Below are 17111 nucleotides of genomic sequence, written 5' to 3'. Positions count from 1 at the left end.
TGATATAATACGTCGCGTCGTGTATTTACGGAGTTACAATTGGACTTTGTGCTCTTTTCTTACTTCTTAGTCATAAAGTAACTTGTGAACAACAATACCCACAAATACTAGTTGCTTACGCTCCTCAGGAACTACATAGTGGTTTCCCACAAATTACGGCGCCCCCTTCTGGAGGAAAGCAGGCACTACGGTTTGACTGAGTCAGAAATCAACCAACTTCTGCGGTAAGTAAAAACTAAATCTAACGGGTTACATCTTTCAGGTATTTTACAGGTGATATCTACATAATTTGCACTGTGAGCTATGTTACGTATTTGGAGCAGGCGAATCTTGTTTTGATTGTCAAGTGAGCGCTCTACGAACACGATAAAGTGTGTTTTGGTGGAACTAAAAGCAACTTTACAAGTGTGCTGCAACAAATATCTTCATGTAGCAGCTGCTGTTTTGGAAAGCGAAAGAATCCGCTGGACAGGGAGTAACATAAGAGGAACTGGCTGAAAATGTACAATTATTTCTTCTTTTTTTTCTGTCTTTGAATCCTCAAATTTTACTTCTAAATTATTTTTATAACTGTTCCTATTTCCCTTTTTGTCAAACTTACATTTTAAAAATGTTTTGTATTTTTAAGCGAAAAATGCTAATACTATTTTACTATTTTATGATGGCAAGTACAATTAATCTATTTTAAAAAAAACTAAACAAGGCCACGGCTTTGATAACACTTTCATTTAGCATTGGTGAAGGTTGGCCAGCAGGTGTCGCCAGAGCTCAGGATATTTCATTAAAATGGCTGATGAGTAACTATCAATAGGGGCAAGGTCTGTGTGTGTGTGTGTGTGTGTGTGTGTGTGTGTGTGTGTGTGTGTGTGTGTGTGTGTGTGTGTGTGTGTGTGTGTGTGTGTGTGTGATTGCTAAAGTCGTCTTCAAGTCCGCTCAAGTTTTGGCAAAATCAAGAACCGCCTTCAACACGAAAACTTGACGCTCTGAAGTCAGAACAGTGTTGTTTCGCTCCACAGTGGGGTTTCAAACAGAGTATCCTCTCAACGGGACATGGAACAATTATATATTCATTTCTCACTAAGATATTTATTTATTATAGGGCTGCACAGTGGAACAGTTGCCTTGCAGCAAGAAGATCCTGGGCTCGATTTCCGTCCCCGGGGTCTTTCTGCACGGAGTTTGCATGTTCTTACTGTCCATGCGTTGGTTCCCTTCGGATCCTCCGGCTTCCTCACACAGTCCAAAAACATAATCTCTCTAGATTCTCCTTAGGTGTGAATGAGTGTGTGTGTGTGTGTGTGTGTGTGGTTGTTTGTCCTGTCTGTCTCTGTGCAGTCCAGCGACTTGTCCAGGGTGAACCCTGCCTCTCGCCTGGAACGTTAGCTGGAGATAGGCACCACCCTGACCTCCTGACCCCCAGGGACAAGGGTGTTAGAAAATAGATGGATGGATAGATAATATATATATTTTAAATGTCATACTTTTTCAGCGCAACATAGAACTAAAATCATATTTGATATGTGCGAATACCTCGTGTGCAATTAGATCAAAACGTCCAGTAATGTAAATTCAATTGAATCATGACCATTTCCTCAGGTTCTGGGTGAAGTCTTCATGGATCTTATTTGATTTTGTGTCGCTCTTAAATAAACTCATAAAACAGACAAAACTGGGAGTTTTTCTGGATTCTCATTTTGTCCTGATTCCTGCTCTGCGTCGAGCAGAAATCAAAGTGTTTCGCAAACACTTTCAAGAATGCAACAACAAAAACGGGTCTAAATAAAGAGCTCCTTGCCACTACGGGGTAATAAACTAATTTATTTCCCACTTCCTCCCCATCAGACGCGAAAGTGGAGGTATTTCCGGTCCCCGCAGTGAACGACTTTTAGATAAAGGGGTGGCGGCACTGTTCTCTCTCATGTATAAGTCATTTCACTTTGCAGGAAACGTCTATCAGACAGACGGACAGAGCGAGCGGCGGCGTCCAACACGGACACGCAGACCTGCGTTGGACACGGAACACGTGGCACTGCTGCGGCGGAGAGAGAGAGAGAGAGAGAGAGAGAGAGAGAAAGAGAGAGAGAGAGAGAGAGGAAGAGAGAGAGAGAGAGGGAACAACAGCGGCAGCAGCGACTCTCCTTCCTCCAGTCCCTCCAGCCACGCGTCCACAGGAGCTCCTGCTGGTGAACCAGACCCGCTCCAGACACCCAGCCGCGCGGATCCTCCACACGCTGGAGGAAAGTCTTCCACCGGACCGCGAACGACACACAGCGCGAGGGAGGGAGGGACGTCCTGCCTGAGACGCTTTTCAGAGAAAGCGATACTCAACTCCGCTCGCTTTCTTTCTGAAGAGGTGATGATGATGAAGATCGAGATGATGGAGGCCAAACTCTGGTTTGCTCTTTGCGCGCTTTTGCTCGTCAACATGGGGTCCGCTAATGAAGGTATATTATTACTATTATTATTATTATTATTTATTGTTCAAATAGTGTCACTGCTGTTTTTACTGTGTCACCGTCAGGGGCGCCTCTAGAAAGTTTTGGGGCCAAGAACAATCCTAAGGTGGCACACCAAAAAAAAAAAAAAAAAACACCAACAATCTTAAAACACAACAGAGTATCATTACCTGAAGCTAATGACGCTCTTTAGCCTCACTTTTAACTTTTAAAACTGACTTGTTTTGGACCTGATGTCATTTGAGGACAAGCAGACATTCGGCGTTTCTTCTAGAACTAAAAAAAGAAACTAACTCAACAGAACAGAAGCAGTTTGAAAAACAGAAGAAAAGTGTGAAAGTGTGGAAACTTTTGCTCGACTTGATTTGGTCGTTCTGTTGAAGTTAATGTATTTATGTAGGCAAATAGCTAAATGTTTCAGTTCTCCAAAACTCGTCGATTGCTCTCTTGCATTCATGTCATCATTATAAAAGTGCAAATGTCCCCCTGCTCCACCTACTGCTTCCTCCCTGCCCGCTAACATGCTGCATCCCACAAGACGACGCGCAACTCGTCGTCGCCAAATATGTCAACATGACAATGGCTGTCCTTCAGTTGCCATCACCCCTTTTTGACAGTCGGCTTTAAAAAAATTCAATAAATGGATAAAATAATCACCTTCAAACTAGTAACATAAATTATTAATAAACACATTCATAATTATTTCAACATTTATGCATAAATACTCAAAAGGGAAATGTGTCAGTTAGGGTTGAAAACTCCCGACACACTGCGATCTAAAGCGAGCTTTTAGAAGCTCTGCTTCACCTCCACCCTGCTTTCATGGCTGCACACTTCATCCTTGTCTGTCTGGCTTCCTCTTCCTTTTTCGGGTTATGCATCTCGCACGTCCTGTGTACCTCTCTCAAACCGCCTTCCGTTTTCAGTCCTACCTGTTCCGAACCACTTTGTCTCCTTTTAGTTGTCGTTATTTTCCCTCCCCCTCCCCATCATCACCTCACACATGAAAAGAGAAAACGAGCCTCTGGCATTTGAGAAGGTTCTCGTTGGCCCGAGCTGTCTACCTAAATGGACAGAAACCAGCAGGACTCTGCCGGAGCTCATTTATTGGCTGTAATTGGCGAGAGTGGAACATTGTGATAAATGACACGTCTAATTATGCGCAGCAGCACGATGTGATTTTACGCACTTGGTGCTAATTGGCTTCCCTCTGTAGTGCAGCTGACTTTATGCAGAGCCTTAAAGCTGCTTACTGTGGAAGGAACGGGGGAAAAAAGTGGCATTTAATTAACTTTCTCTGTGAAAATCTCCACAGCATACTCTTGACCTTTGTGACCTCTTGAATTTTTCTTGTAATTTCATTTTATGCACAGAGCTAACGAAATAAAATGCTTCCACTGATACAGTGAGCGTATTATGTAACATATTGCGATAAATACCATACATTGAGGTGTAGTACACACTATAGATTAGCATTATAAAATCAGACTTTAGCTGAGTAAATTGAAAACAATGTTTAGCGATGACTTAATTTAGAGGAAAGAAACGACCCTGAAGCTGGATGTGCTGCCCTTGGCAACATCTGCCACCAAGTGTTTCTTATTGTGGAAAATAAATCTCTGAAATCACAGCGAGGGGATTTTGACCCACTCTTCTCTGAAGAATTGTTTTGTTTCAGCCACGATCGAGGTTTTTCTACCATGAGCAGTTTGCTCAGGATTACGTGACAACATCTCAGATTTAAATCCAGACTTTGACTATGGAACCGTTTGGAGATGAACTTGCTAGTTGTTGTTTTTTTTTTCTTTCTTTTTTGTTCTGGTTTTTGAAGCAGTGAAGTGCAGTGAACACTTGGTTGTTTTTGGGAAGCTGTGATTTTTCGCCTAGGGAAGCTACCATGGTTGGCATTTTGGCTCTGCGTCTTTCTGCGATGAAATCATGAAACGTGAAAGCCCCAAAGACTTGGAAAAGGTTTTGTAAGCCTTTCTAGACTGATAGATGTCAATCACTTAGTTTCTTTTAGATTTTAAATATGTTGGGGGGTTTTTTCGCTCTTCTAGCCTACTTCATGCTGTCAGACAGGTTCTGTTTGCATTTTAAGTGTGACACAAATGTAAAAACATTTGAGCCACAGCTCCCTAAGTTCTTGTTATGACTTGATATCACTATCTGGCTCGCCTTTGTCTTCTCCAGAAATATGGACGGAGCTCTTCCCAGCACTGATAGCTGAGTATGCCTGCTGTGTTTTACTGGCAGGGTCAGGTTAGTGAGGGAAATACACTTCCCCAGGCGCGGAGCAATGCTGCATTGCTCCGAGAGTGCATGAGTAAGACGCTTTAACATCTTAAGAGAGGGAAGAGCTTCAGTGCAAAACAGTGAGCCTCTTCATACACCTTCTGCTCACACACACAGAAACATAAATATATATATATATATATATATATATATATATATATATATATATATATATATATTTTTTTTTTAAAAAGCCAGACTCCTAGTCCAGCGTTTGCTAAAGCCTCTTCGGCAAACAAGGGCTGCATTATCCAGGCTACCACCTCTGTCTATTTATGAGTGTATCAGCTCTGGTATCATCCAGAGTTCAAATAGGGCCTCTCTTTTTCTTTCTCGCTGCCAGTGTGTTCTGTGTGAATGATTGTGGAGGTAATGAAAGGCATCAGGGTAGTGTGTTAGTGAACGGTAATGACTCCACATTAGATTAGCGCTCTGGTTTGCATCAAAGGGAGGAACAGAGATGGATCTTTGGGAAATAGCGATGAAGACATTAAAGACAGGGCAAACAGAGGACACAAAGGTCATCATTAAAAGGATATGAAAGAAGTGTGCTTCGGTGACTAAACACTACTTATTGTCAGCAGGAAGCCTTGAATACAGTGATTGGAAACATTAGGTTGTAGCTGCAGTGCGTCCAGAATCTATTCAGCGCTTCCCTTTTACCACATTTGGTTTTTCCAAATAGTAATAAATGAATTTCTTTCCTCAAAATCCTGGGTAAAGACAGCTGAACTAAACCTGTGGTGTCGCGTTCAAAGACGCGATGCTGTGATTGCTGCCAGAGGTGGACTAACAAAATTAATCAGAGGCCGTGAATGCTTTCGTAAATGAGATTTCTTGGTTTTCTATTTTTAATAAGTTTGCAAAATACTCCAAAACAAAAGTCCACATTATCAGAATGGGGAATCTGTATGCAGAATTTCACACATAATTCAATACAGTTTGGAACTACGTATTAGCACAACAAAATGTAGAAAGCTGTAAAAATACACAGATAAAGTCAGATATTTACATTCACTCTATAAAGAGACACATAATTATACTCACAGGTTCAGACGTTAAATCAGACACATATTTGCCTTTTTTAGCGTCAGTGTAGCTAAGAAGATTTAATACCGCTTTGCCTTTAGACGATTCTTTAAGCCCAGGCCAGGTTATGGTTTCTGGACACACTGTACAGAGTATTTGAAAAAAAAAAAAAAAAGGAGACAAGCCTGTGAATGCATTTCAAGGTAACAACTTGTTAGAAAAAAAAATCAAAAGATAAGCAAGATGTCAAAAAGAGAACGGTTGACCTCCAAAAGTATAATTTCCTTCCTTTGTTCAAGCAGTTATACACAAGTCTGAGCAGAAATCATGCCTTCCAGGTGATAAATTAATAATCCATAGTGAAAGAACTCCTGCACCAACATGGGCAGAAAGGCTTCTCAGCAAGAAAGAAATCAGAAAAAAAACACACATTACAGTTTTGAAAAATGCTTTCTCCCTCTGCGAAGTACAGAGGGAGGAGCATGATGTTGTTTGGGGTTTTGCTGTAGGACTGCTGTGCTTCACAAGATAGATGGCATCACAGGAAGAAAACCTGGTGCGGAAATATTTAAGCAATACCTCAATGCATCTTCCAGGAAGTTAAAGCTTGGGTAGAAATGGACAAATACTCAGTGCCTCGCTTTAAGAAGATCTCCTGCAAGGCATGCTTGTTTTGGAAGATAAGGAGTTATCTGAAGAAGAAAGTACTGAGAGATACAGCCCGAGTTATGATGCAATATCTTTAAATGAAGATACGCCTCAGGCTAAATGAAAAGGTTTTCACATATACTCTTTAAGTTGTTCCTCTTTCAGAATGTCTGGTTGGATATTTCTGAAAATGCCTTCAGTAATTCGGATTTAAAGCTGTCTGCTGTATGTTTGTCATACTTGCTTCAAAGAAGTACAAATTCTCTTTCCATTACAAAAAGGTTGATCTCCTTTTTACTGCATTAAGACATAAACGACTTTAATAAATAAAACATACGTTAACAGCAGGTGTCCATTGAATGAATACAGTGTTACTGCATTGCATAAAGCTTCACATTTTCTAAAAACTGAGGATGTAATACAATGAGAATAGACCAGAGGCCAGAGGACTGAAAAGTTGTTACAAACTTTGCATTAAACACATGACTATACCAGGTTTTTATATCCTTATGGGAACCTATTTCTGTCTACAATGTGGGAAATGAGGGAAATTGTAGTTTAAGGGTTAGTGGTTAGGTCTATGATGGTTAGGCTTAGGGTAAAGGTTAAAGTAAGCGTTAGGAATGTGAAGGCTATGGTTAGGATTAGGGTAAGGGTTAGCCTGTAGAAATTAAAGGAAGTCAATGTGAAATCCCCACAAGTGATGAAAACACGACTCTGTGTGTGTGTGTGTGTGTGCGCACACAACTCTGTGTGTAGGGGTGTGTGTGTGTGTGTGTGTGAACGCACACACATACAAAACAAAGAGCTTCAACTTGATTTGGCAAAATCTGGGGCAGTGGTTAAAGCTCGCATCTTCTAATGGGTCACAACGTTGAGGCCTGCGTCAAAGGGGAAAAAAACGAGAACAACCACACAACTACAAAAATGTTTTTTAAAAGAAAAGTCATAAGCCACAACTCTTGTCGCTCCTCCAGGTCATGGTAGCAGCTCCCTTTGGCGTTTATGCTGTAACTAACTGAATTTTTAGTATAAATCAAGTCTTTAACAAAATGTCATTGGAAGCATAGAGATGTGATTGAAAGGATAAGGTATTTTCCTCAGCAGATTCGGGGATGAATGAAAGCTAAAGCAGATAACAGGAAGGCTGAGCACCAAAGATTTTCCTTTTTAACTTTCCACTTCTGTTTGATGGATTGAAGTGGCCCTGTAAACACTAGCAGCTTTTTGGAAATGACAGAGGTGAAATAGGTCTGTGTGGAATAAAAGTCATGACTGAAAGTCATTATTTTGTCTTTAAAATGCCAATGAAACCCTGTCTTCATAATAGTAAATCAATAGCTTTACAGTCGTTGTCCCCTTCCTACTGCTGTTTTATGTGTGCAAATGAACCATCGCGTGTGTTTATTTCCCTTAAGTACTTAAATGAATTCTCAGGGAATAAAACCACAAAAATACTCAAAACTTATATAATTGATCCTTTTCGAAAGCAAGATCCTATTACACCCAATTTAGTTTAGTTTTGATTCTTTTCTTCTTGTATCAGCCCAAATAAAATGCAAGGGATTATAACACTTTATCAAAACAAAATATCTAAACAACCATCTCCTGACAGATATAACTTGTTTGAATGACGACCCAAAACTACAAAAGTACAAGACGTCAAAGAGGCAAAATGACCAACAGCCTTCTTATATCTCCTGTTGTAATTGTTAAAAAGGAAGCAGGATGAGTGGGAATTGGTGTGTGCAGGGGAAGGCCTTACAATGAAAGGTTTGGTCGTTTTTTGTTTACCATCGCACACTGACTCAGAAATGTGCACATAACTTAGAATGTTACTTCAGATTTGCTCTAGCTTGTCTCCGTCTATTTTGGATGAATAACCGACTCGATTTCCAGCGATGCCAGCGTGAGCAGCAGCTCAACTGGACGGTAGCCGCAGCACTTCTGTGTTCACGAAACTCGCATGCAGGATAGTGTATGAGTGCACAGTCATACACTATCCATATTTGTTTTGTTACGATGTTGGGATTTTGAAGCCATTGTCTTTGTCTCTTTAAAGTTTATCAGCGCGGGAAGTCCTAACGAACTTTAAAGGAGCAGGAAACGAGCAGCTGCTTCAGAGTTGAGAGGCTATCTTTAGCCCGGTTCTTATCTCAGTTTTTCCATGTCCAGAAGTGGGTCGCAGCGCTTGCGAAAAGGTTACAATGCTGCCAGACGTGACACAAACATAACACCTGCAGGCCCCAAGCGCTTGCTACCCAAAAAGTAGAGCAAAGAGAAGGTCAGACCGCTGGAATGAGAGACAGAAGCTGTGCCTGCAGTTTGTCTGGAGAATCACAGCGGTGGATAGTGTTGTAAAAGTTAGTTAGGATGCGCTTCAGATGCTGTTGGGTGGAGAAGAGAGAAGTGATTAAATGCTGTGTGACATTTCACGTGAGGGTGAGAAAGGTAGAAATGAGATGCTTCCCCCACCACATATTCACACACTCATCCTCCGTCTGTCTTTCTCACACTTTCGTTGCTTCACGCTTAAGATGTTTTCACTACCAGGCAGGAACCCAGTATCTGCACAATACTTAATAAAATGATTGAAGCAGGCAGAAAGCTGCAGTCATTTTTGCCTTTTTAATTTTGATATTAGATTTTTTTTGTCTCTACCCACTGAAGAAAAATGTAAAATTATTTATTTAAACAGATGCAGCATTATTCAACCAATGTTGCATGTAAGCATTTCCATCAACACTTATTCAGTGGATGATGTAGCACACAGTTGATGTCTGTGACACTATAGAGCACATAAAAAAGTAAACAAAAGGTAAGATATTAAGTTGGTTCCCAACTTCCACCCATCAGAAATGGCATTTACTGCCAACATTTCTATTTCTTAACTTGAGCTTCTCAACTTTTTTACACTGACTACAACTTTTGTAAGAAATGTTAATTTAACCTTTATGAAAGCCATTATTTTTATGCTCCAACCAATAAAGTGCTCAAGGAGTCAAATGAAGGCAGCGAGGCATTGTCGCATGCAGGAGCCACCGACAGCAATTTCCATTAAAGCAGTAACTAAACAATTTCAAAAAACTCACTTATAAAGCGAATTTGTCGACAAAAAATATTGACGTCAGTGGCCTGTTATAGTCGAGACAATCGATTCTGTTGAATTGAGACATTGTTGAGCTTTCTTTGCCTCTTTGATATCTTCCTATCTTTCCTGCACGACAGGTAAGAATTAAATAAATACAGTATCTCGCCGTTGAAATACATCCTGTCGCTTAAGCTGAAAATGAAAAAAATAAGATATTTGTTTAGACTTCTATTCCACACACGCTCTACGAAGAAAAAAACACTTTATTCGCTTGGCAGAAAAACAACTGTACTTAATTGACAGCATTTTTTCTTCTTTCTGCAGCTGCTAACACGACGACTGCGCAGGCGCCTGAACCGACCAAGAATGAGACCTCAGTGACTCAGCTGCCATCAGTGTCCCCTGCTACTTCCAACCATTCCACTGAAGCCCCTGAAACTGGAACCAACGCCACAAACACGACGGGAACTTTCTCCACATCCGCGCCACATACGACTCCGTCTTCACCGAGTCACACCACACCTTTACATGACGCTCCAACCTCTTCTACGCCTTCAAACAGCTCCGCTCAAAATGAAACCTCCTCCCCCGCTTCTGTCTCCACATCTAACGCCACGACGACGGTAGCGACGGCTACAGCCGCTGGCACGTTTCCCGCTTCGCCGTCCAACGCCACGACGTCTCGAGACACCACCCCTTCTCAGCCGTCCACAAATGCTAATCAGTCCAGCTCTGCAACTACTAAACCCACCCCAGTCACCACCACCACGGCGCTGATGAACATCACCTCCACCCATGCAGAGAGTTCACCCCAGCTCACCATGCAGGGCAGCAGTAAGTACAAAATAAGTGTCCAGCTTTTGTCCTGGATGAAGCCCAGAGTGAATTAAAGCGACAAACGCGGCGTTGTTCTTTGTTTTCCAACGCACACCAGCACGTCTCTCCTCACTCACAAACACAAACGTCCCGTTGACGTCCTGATCAGGCGCTGTCACTACCAAGCACTACATGATTATGTGTTTGTTTGAGAAAGGGACAGAAGCGTCATGAGACCCAGGCTTTGACAATTCAGTTGTCTGTCTCGTATATCTCTCTGCTGTTGTCTGCCTTTCAGATGATTCGTATATCTGCGCCCGCAGATATACAAATACTCAGTTTAGACATCTTTTGTTATTCAGTAGAGGATTTAATCGAGGCCATCGGTATTAAAGTAAAAGAAATGCTTCTCATCAGTTGAGCTTCTATTCCAGTCAAAGTTCTCGCTTTGTTCTTCTCACTGTGTGGTTTCATTAGGCGTTTGGGATTTTTTTTTTGTCATTTTCCATGAAGCGGAGGAACAGCTCCTCGTGGTTACTGTTAGTTTAACCAGAGGATGTGAAACGAAACTTGTAGGTGTACTAAACATTGCTCCATGGCAACATCCATTTTGAGAACTTCCTCTTGCGCTAAAATATACAGACAGCAGGACGGAAATGTTGAGATGGTTTCCAGATCAATGAGAGAACTTTGTTTAACCGCATTTCAATCACAGGTTTACTTAATTTCTGATGAATATTCATGATTTGTTTATTAATTTTCACTTTTAATCACATTGGAGAACAGAAACACCAATGTATTTTTAGAATTTCATTTTTTACAAAATCAGCAGAAAGTGTTGTAGTGCAGTGGAATTGAAATAATTAATAGTTAAAAATATTTTTAGTAAATTTTGCTTGTGTAATTTAGCATCCCGTCGTGTTTGACTTTTCTCTTAAGATGCACAATAAGCACTCTGAGTGCTACAGTGCCTCTACTTAGCTACAGTCACAGATTAAAACAAATACATTTACTTTCGCACCATGTTAGCCAGAAGTAAACACTAATCTCACATGGTGGACGTTGCGATGGCATTGAACAGAGGAACGGCGCCTTACTGATTTCGTCCCTCCGACAGAATCTCATGACTCTCCCGGACTGGACCCCCTTCTGGTCGGCTTGGTGTCGGCGTTCATCATCACTGCCATCGTCATCACGCTGCTGCTCTTCCTCAAGTTCCGCCGAAGACAAAGCGGACCACAGTTTCACCGGCTGCAGGACCTGCCAATGGTAAACCGGCTGCATACATTTAGGCAGCACTGAGTCTGTCAGATGTTTTCAGGCTCAGACTTTTCTTCTACATGGTGGGCCTCCAGGTTCACCATTACTGTCCCAAACTGCTTCACTTCCTAATGTCGTCGCCCTTGTAAGTTTTATATTTAAACATATGAAGAATTTGGAAATTTTATTTTTATTATTTAAAACCATGAAACGGCACTTTTATTCAGAAAGTGCTAATAGCAGCTAACATGTTAGCATTAGCATGTTGAAATCAAGACCAAACATTATCTACAAGTCAAATCAAAAACTATGCCCCCTCCAGTCACAGTATTAGCAAACAGTCTGTAAATAGCGTATAAGCTAAGATTGTGTGCTATGCTAACAGCAGCTATTATTTCATCATTAGCCAATATGCTAACACTATTTAGTCACCAAATTAAAACATAATCGTATGGTTTTTATTTGCTAATTGTCTACAGTGATGCTAATAGCTCATTAGCTATTTCTTTTTGGTATGCTAACAACAACAACCTTCCTCACATTGACTCTGACAGGTGCCGTCTACCTTTGCTGTGTTTGCACCGTTTGCTATTTTGTAGTGTCGAAGTTTGGGAGGCAGAATGTGTTTGAAAGCCACACTATTTACATTTTTATTGGTGAAAAAAGGCATTGTGTATCAAGGCAATATTCAGTCTCTCTCTCTCTTTTTTTTGTCAGTTATAGCTCCACTGTTGAAAGGATTCTCAGGGTCCCAAACACTTTAAATTCCCAATCTGTTACCTTTATTTCTCTCTTTAAATCATATCTGTACAATTTGTGGCTACTGTTATACTTCGATCATATCGGTAGCCGATCTGTCCAGTAATGTGATTGTTATTGGGTTTTTTTTTTCTTCCATAGGACGACATGATGGAGGAAACACCCCTGTCCATGTACAGCTACTGAAGGCCCAACCAGAGTCTTTTCTGCTCTCCAAACCAGGACAGTAAATGCTGTGGTTGTTGAACAGAATCTTCTTAATTAGCACCAAACAGAAATCCACATGGGTAGCAGTAAGTGTATGCCGGGATTGCTTTTACTTACCCAGATTATCTGGACACTTAGCGGACACGGACCTAATTTAAATGGAAGTTTAACGATGAAGACAAACAGCCAGGAGGAATTCCTTTGGAAAGTGGGGTGTGGTTTGTGTGTGATTTTTATTTTTTATTTTGAAGCTGGGGGGGAGGGGAGCTATCTGTACATATAAAGTTTGAGGGTGTAAATATTGTTATGCCCTTCATGTGGTTGATAAAAGGTAAAGCAGAAGGAAACTGCTTTCGGTCCCATCAGTCAGTGACGCTCAGACCCAGGCTGACGTGATCGTGACGCTTCGTTGGGTTTAAGTCGGTACAGACAGGAAAAGGAGAGAGGGAGAGACCCTTCTGATTTTTCTGTTAAGAAATCTGCACTTTACTTTTCAGGGGTAAGTGATGAGGGAAAGCATAGATAAATTTTGATTCTGGGGAATATAAAAAATTGATTTTGTAAATAGGTTGTTGACATTGTGCTTTTAAGTGTTTTGTTTTTGTTGTTGTTGTTGGTGGGTTTTCAGATTTGTGTCTGTCAGTTGCATCCCAGTGAGGATCATTATAGCAGGGATTAGTTAGTGTTTGATTTCCATGAGACTGAAGGTTCTGTTGTCCTCAGGCATTTAGTCCGGAGTGCCTTACACATTTCAGTGGAAAGCCTTCCTTGATTTCTCAATTTATTTGTTGGATGAACAAAATTAATTTCCAGGTTTTAGCAATTATCGTGTTAACACCCAGCCAAAGTAATGAAGCCGCACTCTACACTTGCTGCAGGTCTTCAGTCAGCACCAATGGAAAATAAAGGTCAGACGCTTATTGTTAGCATTGCACATACTACTGATGTTGATTGCCAACATATATAGGGCAAAGCAGTCTCCATTCAACTTCAGCACAAATTTATAACAAGTGGAGCCACTTGGCAGCATGTTGTTTTAAGTTCAGAGGTATTTTGTAGATTTTTTCTGTACATAAGCCATATTTTATGCAAATATTCAAGTGAAAAGGGTGAAAATGTGCATTGTCTCCAGTCAGGGATGGGCTGGTCATCTGTACTTCATATCATTTGGTTTCTAATACCTTATGGATCTGAAAGTTTCATGATAAAGTATCCCCCTTCCCCACCTATTGCTTCACAATGCCAGTCGCACATTTCCTTCTCTTACCAAAAAAATAAAAAAAAAGTAGCATCTTGTAAACCTTTCTGGTAACCACAAACACAAACGGTCATAGGTTGAAAGCTAAAGGACAGAGCACCTGGCACTTGGATGATGTTATAAATTGATTTTGAATTCAGGCTTGACATTTCATGAGACTGTTTTAATTCTAGGTTGTCGTAGAGAAAGTCGTACTGAGCCATGCCTAGTTCCGATGCGGAATCAAACCCGACGAGTCTGAACTCGGTTTTTGTTTCATTGTATGTTTGCAGGAACCACTGACTGACTCCATGAAAACGCAGCAGAATTGTTGAATGTGCAAGTTACACGTATTTGTTTTAAATTGTACATATTCATAAAGCAATGTTACATTTTCCTGACGTTAGCTTATTTTTCAGCATTTCAATGGTGGAAATGGTCTCTGTGTGGCTGAGGCTGCAGGTCTTTAAATCCCACAGCAATTTATTCATGGATCAGTGTCATCATCACGTGTTAAATGAATATTTCTGCCATTTATAAGTCACCGATTACTTTTTTTTATGATTAAAGATGTTTTTTTTTTCCTCCCGTGTCAGACGTCTGCCATCGACAACCTCTGACTTCAGCAGCACCAACAGAAACTCTGTGAAAACATCTATTCGTACATGCTGCAACACATAAGTTGATCTCTTGTTTTCCTCTGAAACAGACATTTGCTGTGGGCGAAAACACAAAACGCTCACAGAGACTCCCTGCATGCCTGAGTGCTGTTTCACACTAGGCACACTGAACAATAAAGGGCAGCTTAGCATAAAATATGAAGAAAATGGGTTTTATTCATGCAACATCATGGAACTTCAGATAAAATGTGACACTTTTTTTCAAACAATATTTGCGACAAACCGAGGGTGGTGTGTACAGTGCTGGTTTAGATGTTTTAAAACGCCTTAAAACAAAATCATCTGTTCTTGCAGAATTGTAAAATCATCCTGGAAGTTGTAGAAAATCCAGTCCAACAGATTTTAATGGCAACCATGTTGTTAATACTTTTTATACAACTTCCTTCCTCCTATATGACAGCGCTTAGTCTAATATCTAACATTTCACAAATAAGGAGCATAAAGAGAGATGGATCTTTGACTATTCCTCTCCATACATCAGTCAGTCTCTTGCTCATGCTTTTTTATTAGATATACCTTCTTTACCTCCTGGGTGTGATGGCATTTCAAATATCGGTTTTCATCCAGGCTAGTGGCTCAACAAAAAAAGATTTCCAGCTGGATTTGTAAAATGCTTGGGGGAACCAATCGCCGCCGCCGCCTCCTACGTGAAGATCCTCCTCAGAGCTGCAGTTTCCAAGCCGACCACCGGGTGGCCCTCCCCAGAGACACCCCCACTCAGCTCCTCCAGACTAGCCACAAACAATCAGCAAGCAAACACCTGGTGGAAGTGCATATCTGCTGGACTTGTTATATGAACTATTTCTCAGTCTAATGCTTCCATGAACGTCTGTGAATGCTTGACAGAGGAACGTTGTTGTGTTGGCCAGCTTTAAAGCAGTTTTGGGAAGAGCAGCAGCTTCTTAAAGAGACAAGGGCGCTAAATTGAAAAGTCAAATTTCTTATAGGTCATATTGGTGGAGACAGTGTATTTATAACAACTGAAAGTGACATAATTACTTGATAGTGCTATAAAATGACACTATGTGCTTGGAAAACCCACAATACTTCCCCTTTAATTAAAGAAAAAGCTTTTTTTTATTTTCAAGTGATTCTTGTTGAAATCAAGGCCAGTGGTGATTTTGTAAAACAAACAAACAAAAAAAACAACAATAAGATGTTTATATTTAAAGCTGATTGGGCAAAAATGTTTCTGTGAGCTTATGCTAATTGAATAAATCATCTTTAGCAGGAAGTGTGTAAATGCTGCACAAAACAGAGATTTGGGAAAGTGTTCCAACTTTGTTTTGTTACAGTGGAAGCATAGCGTGTGTGTGTGTGTGTGTGTGTGTGTGTGTGTGTGTGTGTGTGTGTGTGTGTGTGTGTGTGTGTGTGTGTGTGTGGGTGGGTGTGTGGGTGTGTGTGTGTGTGCCAAACTGATAGAACAACTCGTGGCAGACATGACGGCACGAAGAAGAAGGCGGAGATCGACTGGCTCCTTAATATCGATAATGGTTTTCGATTTCTTTCCGCCTCCACTTTGGTCAGTTTAACGGCAGCCAAAAAGCATCCCTCACTGGATCCCTCCTGGGCTGGAGAGTGCACCATGGGAGGATAAGATGCCCATTAAAAATCCATTACTCTGCCCAGCGTGGCAGAGTAATGGTTTCCAGCATTGTGCCATCCACCATACCCAGAACTTTTAAGGCCAAGTCTGTGATTCTTTAATGTATGTGTAGACTATTAAAAAGCTGTCTAATGTGTTGATTGGTGAGCATCGCTGCTTCTTATCTTCTGTTCAAATAAAGACACCACTTTAGGGCAATTGGAACTTTTTTTTTTTCCTCTTTTGCAAACGACCAGGGATCAGTTTGTCTCAATGCAGATCTCACGGTTGCCCTGAGCAAAGTTGCCCACATCAAAGCGCCACTTCGCCCTAGCGAGCTATAATCAGAACTCGCTTTTTAGTCATCTCTCTGGAAAAAAAAAAGAAAGAAAAATCAAACAATGCGGTTCAGCAATCAGCCTGTCGCTCCGTCAGGACCTGTAATTTTTTTGTAGTCGGTGCCGCATGTGAGTGGAAGCCATTACTGCAGTGCTGTTCGTGAGGCTTTACGTTGAAATATGGTTTTAAAAAATAAAAAGAACCCGCTGTTTCCCGTGCTTTATCGCTGACCATTGTAAAACAAGTGAATGACGAGGTTGTTCAAAGCGTTGTTTAAACAGCTGCCAGCCCGGGACGGTTCCCACAGCCCCGAATTTGTTCGAACATGTGGGCCAAGTCCCGGCAGAACCTCAAACCGGCATGAACAGCTTACACAAGACCGCCTCACACTTCTGGCACGCAATTAAAAAGGTTTTGAGGGAAGCTGTCCCGTGTGGTGCAAGTGGAGTTTACAAATTTTCTACGGTTTCCGGGAAGGATTGCCCTACATTTAACTACAGCACAGATTTTGCCTGCAAATTTTTTTACTTAGTCTTTTAACGGAAGTTTGTTTTACTTGACTAATAATGACTTTCTGTCGACTAAAGCTGAAAGAATTCAGTGGACAAAATTATGTGTAAACTGCATAGTGGGGAAACGATTGATCAAATTAATCGATTATCGAAATAATCGGCAACTAATTTAGCAATTGGTTACTGATTACCTGGAG

At 41.0% G+C, this 17111-nt stretch overlaps 1 protein-coding gene across 1 annotated transcript; it reads left to right on the top strand.

The window, feature by feature from the left end:
- The first annotated feature begins 1912 nt into the window (after window positions 1–1912).
- LOC129376578 (mucin-2-like) lies at window positions 1913–15565 on the top strand. The gene is made up of 4 exons (XM_055056174.1): window positions 1913–2444; window positions 9844–10353; window positions 11453–11604; window positions 12496–15565. Exons 1-4 carry the CDS (start codon window positions 1919–1921, stop codon window positions 12538–12540), a joined length of 1233 nt encoding a protein of 410 aa, XP_054912149.1. The 5' UTR covers window positions 1913–1918; the 3' UTR covers window positions 12541–15565.
- The last annotated feature ends 1546 nt before the right edge of the window (window positions 15566–17111 follow it).

The sequence above is a fragment of the Poeciliopsis prolifica genome, unplaced genomic scaffold (assembly GCF_027474105.1).
Source record: "Poeciliopsis prolifica strain line A6 unplaced genomic scaffold, Auburn_PproV2 SCAFFOLD002, whole genome shotgun sequence".
NCBI lineage: Eukaryota > Metazoa > Chordata > Actinopteri > Cyprinodontiformes > Poeciliidae > Poeciliopsis > Poeciliopsis prolifica.
The sequence above is the reverse complement of the archived record's forward strand: the minus strand, read 5'-3'. Positions and strand labels throughout refer to the sequence as shown.